At 42.6% G+C, this 22,706-nt stretch overlaps 1 protein-coding gene across 1 annotated transcript in view; it reads left to right on the top strand.

The window, feature by feature from the left end:
* myo6b (myosin VIb) overlaps window positions 1–22,706 on the top strand; it is a 145,018-nt gene that overhangs the window by 59,348 nt on the left and 62,964 nt on the right. Inside the window, exons 16-24 of the mRNA XM_084310909.1 lie at window positions 490–617; window positions 4,109–4,204; window positions 10,005–10,175; window positions 13,093–13,131; window positions 14,049–14,142; window positions 14,691–14,821; window positions 15,125–15,202; window positions 17,544–17,673; window positions 22,587–22,677. Of these exons, the coding sequence (XP_084167035.1) occupies window positions 490–617; window positions 4,109–4,204; window positions 10,005–10,175; window positions 13,093–13,131; window positions 14,049–14,142; window positions 14,691–14,821; window positions 15,125–15,202; window positions 17,544–17,673; window positions 22,587–22,677 (958 nt within the window). The remainder of the gene's footprint in view (window positions 1–489; window positions 618–4,108; window positions 4,205–10,004; window positions 10,176–13,092; window positions 13,132–14,048; window positions 14,143–14,690; window positions 14,822–15,124; window positions 15,203–17,543; window positions 17,674–22,586; window positions 22,678–22,706) is intronic.

A 22,706-nucleotide genomic window follows, 5' to 3' on the forward strand; every position in this document is an offset into this window, starting at 1 on the left:
AAAAGTTGTCTTCACCTGAGAACACCTATAATGAAATTATAGGGATGCACCGATACTGGTATGGGATATCAGGCTACAATAGAGTATTGGTTATACATATACATATACTGTATACATACATTAGGTATTGTGACTTGTACTTTCTTATTTATCTTTTTTCTTTTTCTTTTATGTTTTTGGTAGATTTTTATTGGTTTTTACTACCGGGCAGAGAGGAAGAATGGGAGATAGACGGGGGGGGGGAAGACATTCGGCAAGGGTCGCCAGGTCCGGGAGTCGAACCCGGGACGGCGTGTTGCAACGCAGCGCAGTACGTGGTGTGCTACTTGAGCGCCCTGTCACTTGTACTTTCACTGTACATACATTAGGTATTGGGACTTGTACTCCCGCTGTATTTGTTGACACCAGCTGTTTTAATTACAATAACAATTGAACTGTAATGGCTTAAAAACCTCCTGCTTTGTTTGATGACTGGTTGTTTGCTTGTAGACTTGGTGGAAGCCAAGCTGGTGGGGATCCTGGACATTCTAGATGAAGAGAACCGTTTACCAGCACCTAGTGACCAGCACTTCACCCTGGCTGTGCATAACAAGCACAAAGACCACTTCAGACTGACGGTCAGCACTCTTCACCTGTCTGTCTGTCTGTCTGTCTGTCTGTCTGTCTGTCTGTCTGTCTGTCTGTCTGTCTGTCTGTCTGTCTGTCTGTCTGTCTCTGTCTCTGTCTCTGTCTCTGTCTCTGTCTCTGTCTCTATCTTTCTCTATCTCTCTGTTGATCTATTTATCTCTCTGTTGATCTATTTATCTCTCTGTTGATCTGTCTGTCTCTGTTGATCTGTCTATCTCTCTGTTGATCTATTTATCTCTGTTGATCTGTCTATCTTGCTGTTGATCTGTCTATCTCGCTGTTGTCTGTCTTTCTCTCTTGGTCTCTCTCTCACTGTAGCTCTGCTCTCTTTGTGACTGTCGTCCTCTTCTCCGCTTTCAGCATCATCCTTGATTATTTAGTTCTCTTCGGTTAACGTCACTTTTTCCTCAGAGAGTTGTCTCGGGAGAAAAGCACTGTCACTGTGGCCATTGCTTTATTGAATTGAATTGAAAACCTGTATTTATCCCTCAGGGGAGATTCAGATGTCCTTTACAGCATAACAGCATAACAGCAATTTAAAAACAGCAATTTAAAAACAGTTAATACATAACATTAGTATGTGTTAAAAACAAGAAGTACACAGGGATAAAAATAGCTAAAATAGGACTCAAATAGAGCTAAAAAGTGGTGAAAAGAAAAAGAAACAAGTCCAATCATGATGTTAAATAATTAAATTAATTGGTTACAGTCCACAACCCAGCTCCTCCAGTCCACGGCAGTTGGCCCGTCCTGGCCCTGTCTGGTTGTGGAGCCTGATTGCCACCGGCACAAAGGACTGCCCAAAGCGCTTTGTGGTATGTTGGGGGGGGATAAGTCTGTGGCTAAACGTGGACCGCATTGCGGTCAGCTCATCATAGAGGGGGGCAGGGGTTCTCAAGGATAGCATACAGCTTCCTCCTCGTCCTCCCCTCTGCCACCACCTCCAGACTGTCCAGGTCCGCTCCCACCACAGAGCTTGCTTTTTTTTTACCAGTTTGTTTATTTTGTCTGTGTTGGTGTTGCCCCCCCAGCATACCACAGCGAAGAAGAGGGCACCAGCAACCACAGACTGGTAGAACATCTCCAGCAGTTTGCTGCAGACATTAAAATACCTGAGCCCTCTCAGGAAGAACAGTCTGCTCTGTCCCTTCCTGTAGAGGGCCTCTGTGTTGTCTGTCTAGTCCAGTTTATTGTTCATGAGAACACCCAGGAATTTGTAGTTATCCACCCTTTCCACCTCCACCCCCTGGATGATGATGGGAGTTGGGGGCTTCCTCCTGCTCCGCCGATGGTCCACCACCATCTCCTTCGTCTTGCTGATGTTGAGCTGTAGGTGGTTTACCTTGCTCCACTCTGTGAAGCTCTCCACCACAGCTCTGCACTCCTCCTCGTTGTCGTTGGTGATGTATCCAACGATGGAGGAGTCATCAGAAAACGTTTGGAGATGGCAGTTCCCGGAGCTGAAGCGGAAGTCTGAGGTGTACAGGGTGAATAAAAAGGGTGCCAATACAGTTCCCTGGGGGGCGCCAGTGTTGCAGATCAGCACGTCCGAGTGACACCCTGCAGTTGACAGACTGGTCTGCCAGTGAGGTAATTGAAGATCCAGGCCACCAAGTTGTCCTCCACCCCCATCACTGACAGCTTCTCGGCCAGTAGTGGAGGCTGAATAGTGTTGAAGGCACTAGAAAAGTCAAAGAATGTTACCCTCACTGAGCTGCCCGGCTTCTCCAGATGTAGATAGGCCTTGTGGACCATGTAGATTATGGCATCCTCCACACGATGTTCTGCTGATATGCAAACCGCAGGGGGTCCGTAAAGTCTCTCACCTGTGGTTTTAGGTGCTCCACAGAACCAGCCTCTCAAATACCTTCATGACCTGTGCCGTCAGAGCAACCGGCCTGTAGTCATTGAGAGTGGTGGGGCCATACTGTATGTTTTTTATAACATAAAGAACCAGCTCTCTCTCTTTCTCTCTCTCTCTCTCTCTCTCTCTCTCTCTCTCTCTCTCTCTCTCTCTCTCTCTCTCTCTCTCTCTCTCTCTCTCTCTCTCTCTCTCTCTCTCTCTCTCTCTCTCATTCTCTCTCTCTCTCTCTCTCTCTCTCTCTCTCTCTCTCTCTCTCTCTCTCTCTCTCTCTCTCTCTCTCTCTCTCTCTCTCTCTCTCTCCCTTTATAGTTTCCGTTTGTGCCTTTGTACGATGCCGTGCAAGCGTGAAATCCTTTTGAGACATACCACCATGTAACCAATTCAAGTCCCCAAGATTAGAACGGGCCAGCTGGCTGCAACCCCGCTGCGGAGGGAGATTAATCATTCTCATTTCCAAAATTAATTTCATATAGGAAGAAATAAATAAAAATATTAATCATAATATTAAGCAGTGGCTGAATACTGTACGCTTTGAGCGGAGAATATCTGTGATGGAGAATTGCTGTTAAAGGCCATGGAGTTGCTGACTCCAGTAATTTATTTCTCCTTCTGGATGCTGTGTTTTGTAATAGATGCGGGGAGCCTTGGGATACTTTCCTTCATGATTAAAGGAAAACTCCAACATTTTGGGAAATTAGCTTATCTGGCATCTACCCTGGAGTTAGACAAGAAGATACATACCCTTTTTCTTCTCTGTGCATGCAGTAGGAGTAGGAAGACACGCACCGTTAGCCTAGCTTAGCGTCAGTCACTGGAAGTAGGTTCCTCCATTAGCCTAGTTCCAAACGTCTTCCTACTCCTACTGCATGCACAGAGAAGAAAAAGGTATGCATCTTCTTGTCTAACTCCAGGGTAGATGGCAAATAAGCTAATTTCCCAAAATGTTGGAGTTTTCCTTTAAGGTGTCACTTTTCTATTAGCACAGAGGAAGCTGGTTAATCGGAGTGGGTCCAGTCTACCTGCAGAGTGGGAACTATTGTTAGAGTTCCCCTGTGTCTATAAACTGCGAATTAAACCACACAGAGCATTTCAGAATGCGTATACTGTCTGTGCATCGTTTGTGCTTTGACCTATGGTTTTTGAACATATTTAATTACGGATGCAGCGATATGGAGACTGGCAGATAAGATAAGATATTCCTTTATTGATCCCCTTGGGGAAATTCAGGTGTCATAGCAGCATGGCAATACAGTAGTAGAAGACATAAATATAGGCGATACAATTTTAGTACAAATAAACAATATAATTAACTCTGAATTTAAGAATATAAGTAAGTAAACAGTGTACTTACAAAGGTGCAAATGAGGGCCTATATGCCCTATCAGTTATATAATACGTTACAATATATATGGGCAATACAACACTTATCTGGCCGATAAATAATCCGCTGATATATATATATATATATATTTCTGCCCGGCTTTGCTCACCAGACCGATGCCGATGAAAGACATCACAGATATTGATACAGATACAGTATATTGTGCATCCCTATATTTCACATTTTATTCTCACATTTCATTCTCCTATTTGCTCTGTTGTGGTTGAACCACTCAGGTCCCCAGGAAATCCAAGTTGGCCGTTCACAGGAACGTCCGTGAGGACGAGGGCTTCATCGTCAGACACTTTGCTGGAGCAGTGTGCTATGAAACGGTAATCATCACATTTCTATTGAGGAACTGTTAGTAATATATGTACACATTGTTTTCTTTTTCTTTAATAAGCAAGCTAAGACTCCGGCTGAGGACCAGTTGACCTCTCTCAAACATGCCCTATCTTCCTGATGTCCAATCGCAACTGCTGCTTTCCTCTGACAAACTTAACGGTTGTGATTGGAGGATCAAGAAAATAGGGCGTGTTGCATTGCATGACTGTATTTTACAGTATTTTTTAAGGCTCGCAATCGATTAAAATATTTAATCTGATTAATCGCATGATTGTCCATAGTTAACTCACGATTAATCGCAAATGAATCGCATATTTTTTATCTGTTCTAAATCTACCTTAAACTGATATTTTTCAAGTTTTAATACTCTTATCAACATGAGAGTTGACAAATGCTTGCTTTATGCAAAAAATGCATGTTTATTTATTGCCACAATGAGAAATACTGTTCAGAATCTTCAAGTAACTAAGATGTGCAAACTGCATTGTAAAAAAATCAAATAAAAAAAAAGCCCAACAAAAAAATAGCAGATGAGCATACCAATTTACTAACTGTAACATTACATAGTAATGATTACAACACAGTAGTGTATTGAACTTTACACTTGAACTATTCATCCCCATTTTTTTTATTTAACTCTTTAATTGCCAGACCCGAGATATCTCGGGTTAACTCGCCATGCGTTGGACACCCGAGATATCTCGGGTTTTGGTCGTTTTCTCTTTTATTCTATATTTTTATTCATTATTCATCCACTGACCTCGGTGTTGCCATAGGAACGGATTTTGAGATCGCCAAAGTGCAATACCGGCCGCATCCTGCCAGATGGCAGTGTCGCCCACCCTTTGAAACCTTATATCTAACGCTGTGTTACACTCAAATGTCTCCGGGTGCTATATTTAGACAGAGCAGAGTAAATCGCTTCATCCGACCAAACGCATCTGGCACACTCGATCCATAAGTTGTGCCAAATTATGTCCGGGACCAGATGGACACCAATACTGGAAATCGCGATCAGACAATTGGAATATTATTTTTGGAATACCACCAACCACAGGTAAGGACTATCTGTCAATCATTTCAGCTTGATCCAACAATGTTTTCATATCCATCCAGCTGATCGGCTTCTGTAGTGTTCAACACAAATGCCGTTACTGGCCATCAAAGCATAAAAAAACAACCCCCCCCTTCCATTCATTCATGATGAAACATAATACCTATTATATACATTTGATTTGGAAATAGTAGCGTGTCCAGGCAAGAAACGCCAACCCTTATAGTAGATTTCACGTTGCGCCCTATTACTCGCTTCCCAGGAATTATCCCGGATCACTCTGAAATTATACTTATATTCACCACAGGATAACGCGTGAACATATGCATGAAAAAATTATCTCTTTTTTGCATTTTGGACAGAAGAAAGTCACTGTCAAATGACCATAGTATTGTCCCCATAGCTATAATATAGAATATAGATATAGCTCTCCAAACATAGTGACGCACAGTGGAAATATGTAATGGAAACCTGGCACGTTAGCTACAAGGCCAAGACTAATAGCTGGCGCTGAATGAGTTAAGCAGCCATTTAACACAAACGGATGACCCTCATGCATTGCAAATTTGCATACAATTCAAAACAAACTAAATAACTTAAAGGGGAACTCCAACATTTTGGGAAATTAGCTTATTTAACATCTTCCCTGGAGTTAGACAAGAAGATACATACCTTTTTTGTCTCTGTCTGTGCATTTTAGCTTTGGGAATAGACGCTCCGTTAGCATAGCTTAGCTTCATCACTGGAAGTGAGTAGGGGCCGGAGCCTTACAGTGCCTTACAGTGTATTGCAAGGTCTGACATTGACCAAACTTGATATGCATGACCTTGGTGGGCTCTAGGTCAACTCCTGAAAAGGGGGTCAATGTCAGACCTTGCAATCAAAAGTTAGGGGGCACACTGAAATTATGGCAAGGGTTATTAGCCCCCTAACTTTTGATTGCAAAGTCTGACATTGACCCCCTTTTCAGGAGTTGACCTAGAGCCCACCAAGGTCATGCATATCAAGTTTGGTCAATGTCAGACCTTGCAATACACTGTAAGGCACTGTAAGGCTCCGGCCCCTACTCACTTCCAGTGATGAAGCTAAGCTATGCTAACGGAGCGTCTATTCCCAAAGCTAAAATGCACGCACGGAGACAAAAAAGGTATGTATCTTCTTGTCTAACTCCAGGGAAGATGTTAAATAAGCTAATTTCCCAAAATGTTGGAGTTTTCCTTTAAAAGAAAATAATAATTTTAAACAATGAATAAAGTGTGCATGAAATAATAGGAGAACGAGAAAGTTAGGCACCCACACAAGGGCTGAGGACTCGCACCCCCGGCCCCCCCCCTCTCTCTCACACACACACTCTCCCAGATCTCTCTCTCTCTCTCTCTCTCTCTCTCTCTCTCTCTCTCTCTCTCTCTCTCTCTCTCTCTCTCTCTCTCTCTCTCTCTCTCTCTATCACACACACGCACTTTGAGTCAGAAACAAACATAGTATCAATGAGAGTTAAGAGTATCAATAATACACCTGAGTGAAATCTAGTAAAAAAAAAAAAACACTTTCAGCGCCAGCGCCTTATAGCTATTGCGCCAGCTTTCCATCGCCTATTTTCACTGTGCGTCACTATGTTTGGAGAGCTATATCTATATTCTATATTATAGCTATGGAGACAATACTATGGTCATTTGACAGTCACTTTCTCCCGTCAACATGCAAAAAAGAGATAATTTCTTCATGTATATGTTCACACGTTATCCCGTGGTGAATATTGCATAGTTTAGGAGTGATCTGGGCTAATTCCTGAAAAGCTGAGTTATAGGGCGCTATGTGAATTTGACTAAAGTCGTTGGCGTTTCTCGCCTGGACACGCTACTATTTCCAATTCAAAGGTATATAATAGGTATTATGTTTCATCATGAATTAATCAAAGGGGGGGGCGGTAGTTTTTTGATGCTCTGATCGTCATCAACGGCATTCGTTTTGAACACCACACACGCTGATCAGCTGGATCGATATGAAATCATTGTAGGATCAAGGTGGAATTGACGTCAGATAGTCCTTACCTTTGATCGGGGGTATCCCAAAAAGTAAAATATTCCAATTGTCTGATCGCGATTTCCAGTATTGGTGTCCATCGTGTCCCCGACATAATCCGGCACAACACATCCATCGATGGGCAGGGACGCGTTCCAATGTGATCGGGTGAACCGCTAGGCTTGCCTGTACCAAAATTCTTGGCCCGGAGGGGTTTAGATGTAACACACCGTGTGAAATAAGGTTTCAAAGGGTGGGCGATACTGCCACCTAGCAGGATGCGGCCGGTTTTGCACTCTAGGAATCTCAGAATGATTTCCTATGGTAACACTGAGGTCCGTGAACCTGTAATGAATAAAAAAATCGAATAAAAGAAAAAAGGATCTAAAAACAAGTTTACTCGTCCTTAGCGCTCAACGCATGGCGGCCAAAAACTAGTTAACTCGTCCTTGGCGCTGAATGTGTTAATGTTAGTCTTGCAATAAAAAAGATAGTGGCGTTAAAATAATTTCGCGTTAATAACGCATTAATTTGACATTTATTTGAAGGATAAACCCCTTGAGATATGCTATCTCGTTTTCGAGGGGGTCCTTAACACATTGAGCGCCAGATGGCGCTGTGGGCGTATGGCCGTTTGTGCCAGAGCTGTAATGCAATGGGGGTAGATGCCGGTGTTTGTAGTGCTAAAACTATATTAAATATTATAACTATGGATCTAATAACAACGTCGATTGTTATTGATTCTTCCGGTCAACATGCAAAAAACTGATACTTTTTTCATCCATACATTTCCGTTTTATACCGTGGTGAATATGAGTATAGTTTTAGAGTGATCCTGTGTAATCCCAGGAAACTCCGGCAAACAGCCCTTTACTGCATTTCATTATAAATCGTGCCATTTCTCGCCTGATTATTGAATCAATCTGAAATCAACGCTAGATTATCGGTATTATGTTTCGCATGTTTTGCCGGAGTGTTTAGAACCCGCCCCCATGCCGCAGCTCGGCCGAGAAAACAAACAACATAATTTCAAATGGAGTGCAATAGCGGCCGCAAGGCGTTAGGCGGCGGTATCGGACCGCTGCAGTCTCATACAGAGTGCCACACAGTCCTACAGCATAGCAGGATGAATGGAAATAGTGAATAAAAGAAATAACGATCCAATAACGAGTTTACTTGTTGTTGGCAGAATTCGATTGGCGGGCTATAACAAGTTAACTAGTTCTTGGCATCCATTGTGTTAACACAATTCCTGTGTGTTAACACAATGGACGCCAGACCCGACATATTTCGGGTTAACTCGCCGAACGTTGGGCGCAAAACCCGAGTCGGATTGATTTCAGATTGATTATTGATCCAGGCGAGAAATGGCACGATTTATAATGAAATGCAGTAAACCGCTGTTTTGGCGGCGTTTCCTGGGATTACACAGAATCACTCTAAAACTATACTCAGCACGGTATAAAACGGAAATGTATGGATGAAAAAATTATCTGTTTTTTGCATCTTGACCAGAAGAAACTCACTGACAATCGACTATGTTATTAGATCCATAGCTATAATATTTAATATAGTTTTAGCACTGCAAACACCGGCATTTATTCCCATTGAAGCACTGGCACACAGCGGCCATACGCCCACAGCGACCTCTGGCGCTGAACCTGTTGACATAAGATACAAAACATACAGTACAATACATAATCAAAACAAAACAAACACAGGACAACAAAATACACTTATACACTAACAGATGCTCTCCCAAGCTCACCCCCACAGTCCACACTGATTCCTCCCAAGAGGATCGTCAATATATATATATGTTCCCATATAAAATACATACAAAATTATAGTTTGATCTGTAAACCCTAAGGGGCCGTGTCGACAGCCAGATTTTTATGAGTTGCCAGCTCCTTTCTGTCATTAATTTCTATGCTAAAGACGCGACAGGCGCGCTCATTTTCCCAGCGCCACGCCTCATGTTTTAGCACTCTCTGCGGCTAGCGTTTTTGGGCGGAGCGCTCCCAGCGCATAAAGTTGAAAACTTTTGGAGAGGAGCGCCGCTCATCAAGGTCACTTTTTTTCTATTGACCAATCAAAATCAAGCAAGTGGCGGAGCCGCAGGAGTCGCGAGACTAAAGCAGATTGAGGTCCGGAGTTCTGGAAACGTTCTGAGCATGCATATTTTAGATTTTCAAAGCGGTCCGCCTTGAAAAAAACGTTGTCTGTGGACACAAGCCCTAACACAGTAAATCAGTTAACTTTGACAGCCTTTTTTTTTTATTACTCCACATTGTTCGAATAACTGCAGTATGTATATAATCTATTGCAATACATATTCTAGTGGTAAATTACATCACAGCCTCAGTAATTCGTTGTACTGTAGTCATTGCTTGCCGTACTGCTGCTGTTTTTTCCCTAAAGTGTGTGGGCATATTTGAAGAGGCGTATATATGTACCCTGTTTTAGCTGTGTGTGTGTGTGTGTGTGTGTGTGTGTGTGTGTGTGTGTGTGTGTGTATTGATCAAAGATTTGTTCTCTGCTCCGTGTATGTATGTGTGTGCATTTCTATACTGTGTACATACTGTATGTGTCATCTGTGTGTTTATGTGTTGATCCCAGTGTGTGTTTGGCCTGTGCTCAGGGTATCTGCTGTCTTTGTCCATATTGTATACATTAACAGTATGTCTGACAGTAGTTCTGCGTGTCCACAGACCCAGTTTGTGGAGAAGAATAATGATGCCCTCCACATGTCCCTCGAGAGCCTGGTGTGTGAGTCGAAGGACAAGTTTGTTCGGGAGCTGTTTGAGAACTCCAGCAACGCCAAGGATTCCAAACAGAAGGCTGGCAAGCTCAGCTTCATCAGTGTTGGCAACAAGTTCAAGGTGAAAGAGAGAGAGAGAGAGAGAGAGAGAGAGAGAGAGAGACATGGGTCTAATAACGCTGTTGATTGTCAGTGAGTTGCTTCCAGTCAACGTGCACATTTTCTTTTTTTCATCCGTACATTTCCATTTGATACCGTTACTGATGTAATGCAAAAAAAATAATCCAATTATCTGATCGCCATTCCAGTTATCCACAGCGATCCTGTCTCCGACGTTATTGGGCATTGCACATGAGCGGGCGGGCGGGGTCAGTTGTCCAAGCTATCCCTACAAGCGTGTGTTTTGCCTGAGTGTTTAGGACCCGCCCCCACACTGCAGCTCGGTAGAGAAAAGAAACGACACCGTTTCTAATGGAGTGCAATAGCGGCCGAAGGCATTAGAGGGCGGTATAAGACCGTCTGCCAGCTCAGACACATTCAGAACAGTATGCACAAGGTGCCCCGCTGAATTATGAATGGCAATAGCGAATAAAATAAATAACGTGAGAAAAACGTAGATCTACGTTTCCGGCACTCAACCGTCGGGTGACAGAAACGTAGTTCTACGTGAACGGCACCCAAAGGGTCAAATGAGATAAATTGATGTGTATACACAGCAGTGTTCTGGTAAAGTCTGTGTAGTTTGGGCTGCTGAGTCTACATACATAGGGATATTCATTATACAGAAGAGATATGTAATATACAGTCAAATATACAGTATATATTAATTTCTACCAAATATCCGGATATACAATTCTGAATGTGCCATTTATGTTATTTCCTTTTGTGCAAACCTTTCCAACTTTGATCTCTGAAATCTGTTCTGTAACTTCCCCCCTTCTGCCTTCTGTCCCCATCCCTCTCTTCTATTTATCTCTCTCCTCCCAATCTCTTCATCTCTCTATCCTCCTCTTCTCCCCTTCTCTCTCTTATCCCTCTCTCTATCTTCTCACTCTCTCTTCTCCCCCTCTTTATTTTCTCTTCATTGCTCACTCCTCCACCTTCTCTCTCTTCTCCCTCTCTATCGTCTCCTCATCTCTCTCTTCTCCCTTCTCATCATCTCTCTCTTCTTCTCCCTCTCTTATCTAATCTCATTTTCTCTCTCTTCTCCCTCTCTCTTTCCTCCTCATCTCTCTCTTATCTTCATCTCTTTCTCCTTCCCTTCTCCTTTCCCTCTTTCTCTTATCTCTCTTCTCCCTCTCTCTCTTCTCCCCTTCGCTCTCTTATCCGTCTCTCTATCTTCTCTCTCTTCTCCATATCTCTCTATTCAACTCTTCTTTCTCTCTCTTCTCCTCATCTCTCTCCTACCATCTTCCTCTTTCTTTTCTCTCTCTTCTCCCCCTCCCTATCTTCTCATATATCTCTCTTGTCTATCTCTCTTCTCCCCTTATCTCTATTATCCCCTTCTCCCTCTCGCTCTCTTCTCCCCTCTCTATCTTCTCCTCATATCTCTTATCCCTCTCTCTTTTCTCTTCTCCTCACCTCTCTCTTCTCCTCATATATCTCTCTCTTCTCCCTCTCTCTTCTCGCTTATCTCCCTTCTCCTCATCTCTCTCTTCTCCCCCTCTCTCTCTTCTCCTCATCTCTCTCTTCTCCTCACTTCTCTCTCTCTTCTCCTCACCTCTCTCTTCTCCTCACCTCTCTCCTCCTTCTTTCCCTCTTAGACCTCCTCCAGTCTCCTACCTCTTTTTGCTGAGAAAGACCTCCTTGCGGGAGAAAGCTGTATACGGTCAGCTTTGAGGTTTACAGAGAAAGGACTGAGGGGGAGAGAAGGACATAATAGAAAGAAAGCAGTGAGACGATTAAGTTGAGTCATGCAGGAGAAGAGTATTAGAGTCGGTGTTTAGAGAAGTGAACAGAAACCAAGAGAAACACCTCCATTCAAAACCCACTCCCCCTGTCGTTTCCTGTTTTATTGTTTGCTGTTCTGCTGTTGATAGATAGTATCATAGTAACATTAGGTATCCTGTACTGTCATGAGGATGGAGTTACAGTGACAAAGCTCTGGTTGTAGGGAGAAATGAGATGTGTAGGGACGTATATATGTTCCAGCAAACAGTAGGGTTGAATATGTTTGGACATTCTTTCAATACCGATAACCAGTGTTCTTAAAACTGGCCCAGGATGAGATACTGTACTAGTAGCTCAGACCTCCTGAGAACCATGGTTTGAGAATGTTCTCAACGGACAAGCTACTGTGGTCTCAGGTTCCTTGCTTGTTTAATGTCTTATTCATTTTCTTGTTCATTCATTCATTAATTCATTCATTCGTTCATTCATTCACTTACTAATTTATGCACAGTGAGTGTGTGCATTGTTCTGGTACTTATATAGTCAAGTGTTATTAGCTTGTTTGTTTTGTGTCTATCCATATATCCATCCAACCATAATATCCATCCATCCATTCATGCATTGATTAATTCACTCACTCACTCACTCACTCACTCACTCACTCACTCACTCACTCACTCACTCACTCACTCACTCACTCACTCACTCACTCACTCACTCACTCACTCACTCACTCACTCACTCACTCACTCACTCACTCACTCTCTCACTCTCTCACACACACACACACACACACACACACACACACACACACACACACACACACACACACACACACACACACACACACACACACACACACACACACACTCATTTCTACATCCATATAGTTTTGTTGTGTAAGCAGTGTAGTTGATGTGTCCTTATATAACCCTTAACTGTTATTGCTCTCATTCCTCACCATGACACTGATACAGGGAGCTCCTGTGTTTGATATATTAAGGATTGACCATCTTCATTAGATAAAGGCCTGGTAGCATATCTGATGTGAAAGCTTGCCTTGTGTTTTTAATACAGTGGGCCTGTCATAATATTGAGGAGGATCCATTAAACAAAGTATTTAAACACTGTTCCTCTTCTCCATACAGACACAGCTGAACCTGCTACTGGAGAAACTGCGCAGCACGGTGAGTGACTCACCAGTGGCCCCACTTCACTGTTTATCTCACAGCTGTGGAATATACACAGGCTGCTATATCCTTACATCCTAGTTTATACTCTGTGCAAATACATTTAACACCAGCTAAGTGAATATTTGTGTCCGGAGTTACAAATGTACTCTCACAGATTCAAAATAGAATTATAGATTGTGTTGTTGAGTACACTTTGCTTTAATTGGAGCTATATTGGTGTGCCACAAGCAATGTGAAAAGAGTTACTTATATAACGTACTGTATGTCACTCAAGAGGGCAATTGTTGACATCGATAGCGTTCAGCTTTCAGAGCTCAGGATCCAGCATCTCATGGCAAGACTCAAAGCTACTCAGACACCTACACTAATCACTGTTTATTTATGAAGCTACTCAGACACCTACACTAATCACTGTTTATTTATGAAGCTACTCAGACACCTACACTAATCACTGTTTATTTATGAAGCTACTCAGACACCTACACTAATCACTGTTTATTTATGAAGCTACTCAGACACCTACACTAATCACTGTTTATTTATGAAGCTACTCAGACACCTACACTAATCACTGTTTATTTATGAAGCTACTCAGACACCTACACTAATCACTGTTTCTTTATGGTGATACTCAGACACCTACACTAATCACTGTTTATTTATGAAGCTACTCAGACACCTACACTTATCACTGTTTCTTTATGGTGATACTCAGACACCTACACTAATCACTGTTTCTTTATGGTGATACTCAGACACCTACACTAATCACTGTTTCTTTATGGTGATACTCAGACACCTACACTAATCACCGTTTCTTTATGGTGATACTCAGACACCTACACTAATCACTGTTTCTTTATGGTGATACTCAGACACCTACACTAATCATAGTTTCTTTGTGTTTAAAGGGCTCAAGCTTTATCCGCTGTATTAAGCCCAACCTGAAGATGGTCAGCCATCAGTTTGAAGGGGCTCAGATCCTCTCTCAGCTGCAGTGCTCAGGTATGGACCAGAGTACAGTAAACATAATACAGCTTGTTCACCACGTTTCTAGGCAACAAGGACACTGCCACTGCTGTGTTGCAGTTTGGCCACCTGCTTCAGAGTACCGAATAAGCAATGGCTTTATCCATCCTACCTCAGGCCTGTGTTCCTGTTATTAACACTACATTTGGAATGGGGGCCACTTTGCAAGAGTACAGCCAGTGTGCATTGCTTGGTCTCAATCGAGGGAGTTTCAAAGCGTTGACATAGTTTAGGACTCTTTGAAATCCATGTGATTGTTGCTAGCTATATTTGGTAATCTATTCTGAGAATTATTTTGGGGAGCTGCAAACAAAAAGCTGAGAGCTTTCAAATGTCTCAAAACTATGCAGTGAGACCCAGCATCTTCCACTGTTTTAACATGAGTGTATTATTTTTAGTGTAGTTTCAACTGTAACCTCCTAGTATTGTTCCGAGACACGGCCTACTTCATTGAACTAGGACCACGATGCATTGCTGTGTAGATGAACGTTGTGACTTGTTTACTTGGTATTTCCCCTCCGTAGGGATGGTGTCTGTCCTGGACCTGATGCAGGGGGGCTTTCCCTCCAGAGCACCCTTCCATGAGCTCTACAACATGTACAAAAAGTACATGCCTGACAAGCTGACACGTCTAGACCCACGTCTCTTCTGCAAGGTGAGGCCCTCAGTAGGAATACTGGCTTGATTTGTGTTAAACAGACCTTTTTTTTTATATATATTTTTTGTGCCACCAAATAGCCAGTATACTGTTTTAATAAGCTAATCCGTTTAAAATGATTGCCTGCTTAGTTGGTATTATGTTTGCGTGAGGGGGGGGGGGGGGGGGGGGGGGAAGCCCTCATTGACTCATGTTGGATAGGATTAACTTGTTTAAACTGTAAAATGTACCGGTAAGTATTAAAGTGTCCTAATACTAATAGGTTTTCTGATTCTGTTGTGTGATTGTGTTCCTCTATAGGCTTTGTTCAAAGCTCTGGGGCTGAATGATAATGACTACAAGTTTGGACTGACCAGAGTGTTCTTCCGCCCAGGGAAGGTATGTTAAATGAGCAGTATCAGTGAGGTCTGGTTGTTGTTGATCATTATGTATAGCTTTAGAAAAGAGGAGACAGAAATACTGAACTGTACAGATCATAGCTGTGTCTGTGTCTGTGCATTGTGTTTGTGTGTGTGTGTGTGTGTGTGTGTGTGTGTGTGTGTGTGTGTGTGTGTGTGTGTGTGTGTGTGTGTGTGTGTGTGTGTGTGTGTGTGTGTGTGTGTGTGTGTGTGTGTGTGTGTGTGTGTGTGTGTGTGTGTGTGTGTGTGTGTGTGTGTGTGTGTGTGTGTGTGTGTGTGTAGGCCTGTAATGATAAAAAATGTTGATTAATAATATTTTGTCCCACACATAATTGCAATAAACAATATTATTGTTGATGTAGTTTTAAGACCATTTCATGCCACTGATATAATGATAATATAATAGTATAATAATGCACATTTACACCAATGACCAATTCACTTTTAATAATTTGTATTCAGTGATGTATCCATCACTCAGCACTACTAGACTGTGTTGGGAGAGAATGGCTTCAGCCAGTGCCTTCCACGGCTCTCTTCTTTATCCAGCTCACGTTGCTGGTGTCGACAAGATTCCAACAAAGTTCCATTGCGGGCACTGTGTGATCCTTGTAAAAAGGAGACTGTCAGAATGTCGTCTTTCACTTTGTTGTACAAGGCTGGAATGGCAGTTTGGGAGATGTATGTTTTCTTGGGCAATTTGTTCTGCCTGTCAAAAGTTATTCTTTTTCTTTACTGTGTTTGAATGGCTGCATCTCTTTTTTCACGAGTTACACTGATCTCCAACCTACCAAAGTCAGCCCACTACTCAGAGGGCTGCCACACGGATCTGCTTCAAGGTCCTACACCCCTTCCTGACATAGAGCGACGCAAGCGAGCGAGAAAAAGTGATTAAAATGTATTCGTTTCATCAGACTATCCTGACCTGCCGCGAGCGACGGCGAACTGAGCAGCGATGCCGTTCACCCCTCAAATATTCGCTCGCCGTGTCTCTAGTTGAGTGATTACGTGGCAGAGTCCCGCCCCTAAACACTTTTTATTGGTCGAGAATCGCAGGCTGCTTTGCCCCCTGTGCTTCCAGGTAACACATACAGACACACTCGGACACGCGCCGCGTCATATCAGGACAGTGTCGCGCGCGATTTTGTCTCCAGTTCGCTCGCTCGCTGCCTGTCAGGAACCGGTGCTAGACCTGGTATACCGTGTAGTGAAGGGAACAGCTCCCTCCTACCTCCGGCCAATGGTCTCTAACTACACACCCTCAAGACCCCTCCGCTCTGCGTCTTCTGGCCGCCTCAGACCCACCCCTATCTGAGCTCCTAGGGGGTCATCAAAGAGAAGCAGGCTATTCTCGGTCCTCGCTCCACAATGGTGGAATGAACTCCCCACCACAGTCAGAACTGCCGAAACCCACCCAATCTTCCACGTCTAAAAACACACTTCTTCTCAAATGAAGAAAGAAAGAGAGAAAAAAATACTAACCTTCGTACTGTTACTAGTATGCACAGAATGTACTGTATCTGTGAGCATGCACCATTTAGTGTCGTCACGTTTCTATTGGCATTATCGAGAAAAGGCATCCTTAATAGCCAACTGTCAGGAAGGGAGCCCCTCTCATCTCCAGCTTGTGTTTTTGTTCCCAGCTGGGAAACTTTGATGTGATGGTTATGTTTTAGATGAGCAGGTTAGTTGAATGGCCACTTCTAGTTGCCACTTAACCTTTTAACATGTGCCCAGAAAAGCGGATATTTTTTTTTACTTGAACTTGAGGACTGCATACTCTTTTTGCAAAGCTTATCTTTATAACAAAGGCCACATACCGGCTCGTTGGCATTAATGGGTTCTCCTCTCTGCTTAACATCCAAAATGTTCCCGCAGCAGAGCTGTCCAAACGCTCTGCTGGAATTGTGCATCACGTTATCTCTCCACTTCACCTGGCTGGTTCACGGTTGTGTGCTGTGCACTCTCTATGTGTGTGTGCATGCTGGAGGTAGTTCGGCTGAGCCCCTCCTCCCACAGGGACGAGAGGGACAGAGCATTCTCATGTAAACAAACACGTATAAACCTAAACGGCAACATCGAGGTTGTATGTGTCCATATGTCGTACAATAAGCGACAGGTCTATGTGTGAGAGACACGTAGAGAGAGAGCAATATTTCTCCGCTGTAAGAAAAGCCAAGCAGTGTGGTGGAGGCAATGCTTTTTGTATCCATATGATGTCCTTAAAACCATAGTGAACCTCTGACATATTTTAATCATGTGTAAATTAGTCTGCTGAAATTATTTAAACATGTCTGTGTGTGTGTCTGTGTCTGTGTCAGTTTGCAGAGTTTGACCAGATCATGAAGTCTGATCCTGACCACCTGGCTGAACTGTTAAAGAAAGTCAACAAATGGCTGATCCACAGTCGCTGGAAGAAGGTCCAGTGGTGCGCCCTCTCTGGCATCAAACGTACGTCACATCCCCCTAAACACAGGCTTTACTATGTAGCTCACCTAAACACAGGCTTTACTATGTAGCTCACCTAAACACAGGCTTTACTATGTAGCTCACCTAAACACAGGCTTTACTATGTAGCTCACCTAAACACAGGCTTTACTATGTAGCTCACCTAAACACAGGCTTTACTATGTAGCTCACCTAAACACAGGCTTTACTATGTAACTCACCTAAACACAGGCTTTACTACAGTATGCAGCTCACCTAAACACAGGCTTTACTATGTAGCTCACCTAAACACAGGCTTTACTATGGAGCTCACCTAAACACAGGCTTTACTATGTAGCTCACCTAAACACAGGCTTTACTATGTAGCTCACTTAAACACAGGCTTTACTATGGAGCTCACCTAAACACAGGCTTTACTATGGAGCTCACCTAAACACAGGCTTTACTATGGAGCTCACCTAAACACAGGCTTTACTATGGAGCTCACCTAAACACAGGCTTTACTATGTAGCTCACCTAAACACAGGCAGCCACAAACACAACAGATGAGTATATGAATCAGACTCAGCCCATGGAAATATATGTGAATTTCTTTTGTTAAATAAATATATTTTAACAAAAAAAAATATGCATTACTATTTTGTATATTGTTCTATGTGTTGTTTTGAGTTTATACAAGGAAGGTATTGTTCAAACGCAGCGGGGTAATTGGTCATAGTACTGTAAATAAAAAGTGTCACTGACTGTGCAGAATATACAGTGATAGAAAATATATATATGCAGTGGAATAGCTGCACAGGATATACAGAGTCTATACAGTCTTTATAATAGCTGCACAGGATATACAGAGTCTATATACAGAGTCTTCTTACAGGTTATTCAAACCTTGGTTTTATCACACCTTGACTACTGCCCAGCAATCTGGTCAAGTGCAGCAAAAAAATATCTCTAAAACTTCATGTGCAGAATAGAGCAGCTTGTCGTGCACTCGGGTGTTCTATGAGAACAGGTGTAGACCAAGGACAGATCGACATGCAGCCTACTAACACTATTCAGAAATATAACTGTCTAAACAACCAAGCTGCCTGTACTAAAAAATTACCTTTTCCCAAGACAGACATGAGCACAGGACAAGACAAGTTACTGTACCAGGGGCCATGTTTCAATACCTCTACCGAGATCAAATGCAATGAAAATAACTGATATGTATAGGGCCATCTCACAGTGGAATAGGTTGCCATATGCAATTACTCAAGCAACAAGCAAAGAAAGCTTTAAAAAGCAAGTAAAGAGGTTACTTTTGGGTACAGGCACAATGCTTGACATATAACATTTTATTATTTTACATTTTGTAATATTTTGATATAATGCTAATGAGTTGGGTTGGATGGGTGTGGGGGGGTTGTTTGATTATGTTATGTATAGTGTTTCGTATGTGTGTTATTGTTGGATTTATTTTTAATTATGTTTGTTTGTATTTATTGTTTTCTGTGGACCCCAGGGAGAGTAGCTGTTGCCATTTGTAACAGCTAATGGGGATCCAAATAAACTTAAACTTATACACAGTCTTTATAATATCTGCACAGGATATACAGAGTCTATATAGTCTTTATAATATCTGCACAGGATATACAGAGTCTATATACACAGTCTTTATTAAAGCTGCACAGGATATGCAGAGTCTATATACACAGTCTTTATAAAAGCTGCACAGGATATGCAGAGTCTATATACACAGTCTTTATAAAAGCTGCACAGGATATACAGAGTCTATATACACAGTCTTTATAATAGCTGCACAGGATATACATAGTCTATACACAGTGGTCCTCGCACCATTATTAATATCTTGGTAAAAATTCCGTACCAACAGATTTACGAAAATCCTCCTCTGGATTCCTGAACGTGTGAAACGGTCTCTGTAACTGGCCAAAATGTTCGCAGCTGGGTTCCCATGAATGAAATACGTCACTCATTCTTAAACTGAAATGTGCGCTTTTGTTAATTGAATTTGCGTACAGACACGCCCCACCAGCTCCTTATAAGGTGAATGAGGCTTCTGCAAAACGGTGAGGGCTGTATGCAAAACAGCAGAGGTTCGGCATTGCACTACACCATGGTGATCCATTCAACAGGTAGCACAGAAGCAATTTGTGACTGATAAAAATGTTTTATTAGATTAAAATGTATTGTTATTATACAGCACAAGTACAATACACCATCCAACCAGAGTGGATAAATAAATGCTCCATAAATAAGCAAATAAATGCGTGGAGAAACGCCTTAGTGAGGTCGCCTCAGCGTGCTAGCGCACACACACACACGTACTGTATACGTGCAAAATAAATCAAGAGCCAATCGCGTCATTCAGTATTGACATTACTAAATGAGATATCATGCTAATATGTCATGTTCTACAGTAGGACTACTATAATACCTAATAAAATAAGTCATTAGAATAATAGAAGCCTACTTTGCTGGAAAGATACATTTTGTGTGTGTGCTCGTGCGCTGAGGCTCCCTCACTAAGCCGCTTCTCCGTGCATTTATTTTGTTCTAGCAATTTAGGACTATAAACCAACAATAAATAATATAATGGAAAAGAAGACAGTATATGGCATAATAATACAGTATATTCCGGCGGCTGGGTGGCGCAGCGGACTAAGCGCTCGTCACCAACGCAAGAGACACTGGTATCGAATCTGGCTGTCAGCGTTGCCTCCGGCTTGGCCGGCCGTCATACTGGCTCGATTGGCAGAGTCAGTGGGAAGGAAGCCGGTGGGTGGGTGGGTCCGGGTCGTTGTAAACAGCGACTCCCACAGTTCGGTCGGGGCGCCTGCACAGCGAGGGAAGGATCTGGAGGGAGGTAGTGTGACCTTCCACACGTTACACTCTCCCAGTGAGAGTCCGCGCTGCCAGGTGAAAAGAAGTGGTGGGCTGGGTACACATGTGTCGGAGGAAGCATGTGATAGTCTCCGCCCTCCCAGACCGACGGTAGGGGGTAGAGTGCGCAACGACCAGGAAGGGGATTGGGAATTGGCATAACGACTAACATTGGGAGGGGAGAAAAACGGGGGGGGGAAGATAATAAAAAAATAAAAAAGAAATACAGTATATTCCACTATACAGTAGCTATATCCGTGGCGATCGGTTTAGTTCTTATTTATTTAGTTTGCGGTGTGTGTGTGTGTGTAATGCTCTCAATGCCTATAGTCCACAAGGACTATAAATGCAAAACGTAATTGTTAATGATACAAATATTGTCATATTTATTATCATTATAATTATTTAATTTCACGGATGTCTGTAGTATCGGCAATCCCCAATGACTTGTCCCAGAGAAAGCTGTTGAAAACAGGGTGCACACCGGTCTGTCCGACATACGACTGCTTTTTCAAGTTCGTAAATCCTACAAAGAATTTACAATACGAAGCTGTTCGAGAATGCCGAATTCAATAAGTACGTAAATCGAGTTACGAAGGAATTACTTGGTAACTTTTACGTATGTCCGTTCGAGAATGAGGACCAGTCTTTATAATATCTGCACAGGATATACAGAGTCTATACACAGTCTTTATAATATGTCAAGTAGAATGTTGTTCAGGTTGTGATTCTGAACTTGGCAATTCACGGACGAGACATTCCATTCCATGTCATTTAGCAAAATGTGATGCCACATAGCAAGTATCTGTCAGCAAGTGCATCGACTAGAACATTAGGCAACTTCACACAAAAACTACAGATGGAACCTTGGAAAATGGGCAAAAGGGCTATTAGCACCAACTTAGTTTTGTAGGTACGTCTTGTAAACATCTTGTAAACTTACGTTTTTTTCCTCATGGGAACTGATAGCTCCTGTCCTATGAACTGATAGCTCTAGGAAATCACGTCTCACACTTTAATGTCATCCAAAACGCTGAAGGCATTCTTGGTAATATAGGGCTGACATAAAAGCACTCCCTTGAATCATTACTCCGAGCTGTCGAATCCCCCTCCCCCCCCCCCATTTATCAAGGTGCAGCCCGGGTTCAGCTTATTTGTGTAAAAGCATCATGCCTCCCCAGACATTTCCTCCACAATCCCCTCCAGCCTATTTAATTTCCCAGGGCCTCCTCGTTTGATTCCTCCTACACCTTCAACAACATGGGATGTGATCAGCCACAAGCCCTCAGGATCACATTTTGAAATCTTACCTTTTAGGCTCTCCCCCCCCCCCCCCCCCCCCCCATATTATGATGAAAGTATAGTGACACATCTGGAGATTGAGCTAATATTTTCAAGCTATGACTATGGCTTTATTAAACATTATGGTTCTGCAAACAGAAGTTGTGAGAACAGCCCTCAAAGACTTTGACAAGGGTTTCAGTCCACTCTTAGAGAAGGTTCTAATGGATCCATTTGGAGAGTTGCTTTGCTCTGTCAACAAGGTCATATCAGTAGCAGCATAACGTCGGTTATTAAAGTGAGTTAAAGTCAAACAGAAAAATATGTCATAAATGCTGACAATCATTTATAGATATTCTTTCATCTGAGCACAACCATCTAACATGTATTTCTGGATTATTCATAATTTATAATTGGCTTTTAACAGATATGTCTAACTCTGATGTGGCCTGAAATGCATAGGCATTGTTGATCTGTATTTTGTGTGTGTTTGTATACACGTAGGCATGTGTGAGTCATTGTTTTCCTACTCGTGTGGGGATCAAATAAACCCACAAGTGATATTGAAAACAAGATGTATTCATTTTCTGTCGCTGTTTATTTGTATTTGTTTATTAGCCGGACCCCACAAAGATTAGGTTAGGTTATGGTTAGGATAAGGATGCGTGTGTGTGCGTGCATGCATGCATGTCAAATGAGTCATTTGTCATGTTGTGACATTATGTGGGAATTTCAATTTGTTTGTCCCACAGTGAGGAACAAGATGAGCTACAGAGCCTTGGCCTGCGTGAAGATTCAGAAGACAGTCCGCATGTGGCTCTGTAAGAGGAAGCATAAACCTCGGTGAGCTCCGTCTCTCTCTCTCTCTCTCT

The sequence above is a fragment of the Notolepis coatsorum genome (genome assembly GCF_963971535.1).
Source record: "Notolepis coatsorum genome assembly, chromosome: 3".
Taxonomy (NCBI): domain Eukaryota; kingdom Metazoa; phylum Chordata; class Actinopteri; order Aulopiformes; family Paralepididae; genus Notolepis; species Notolepis coatsorum.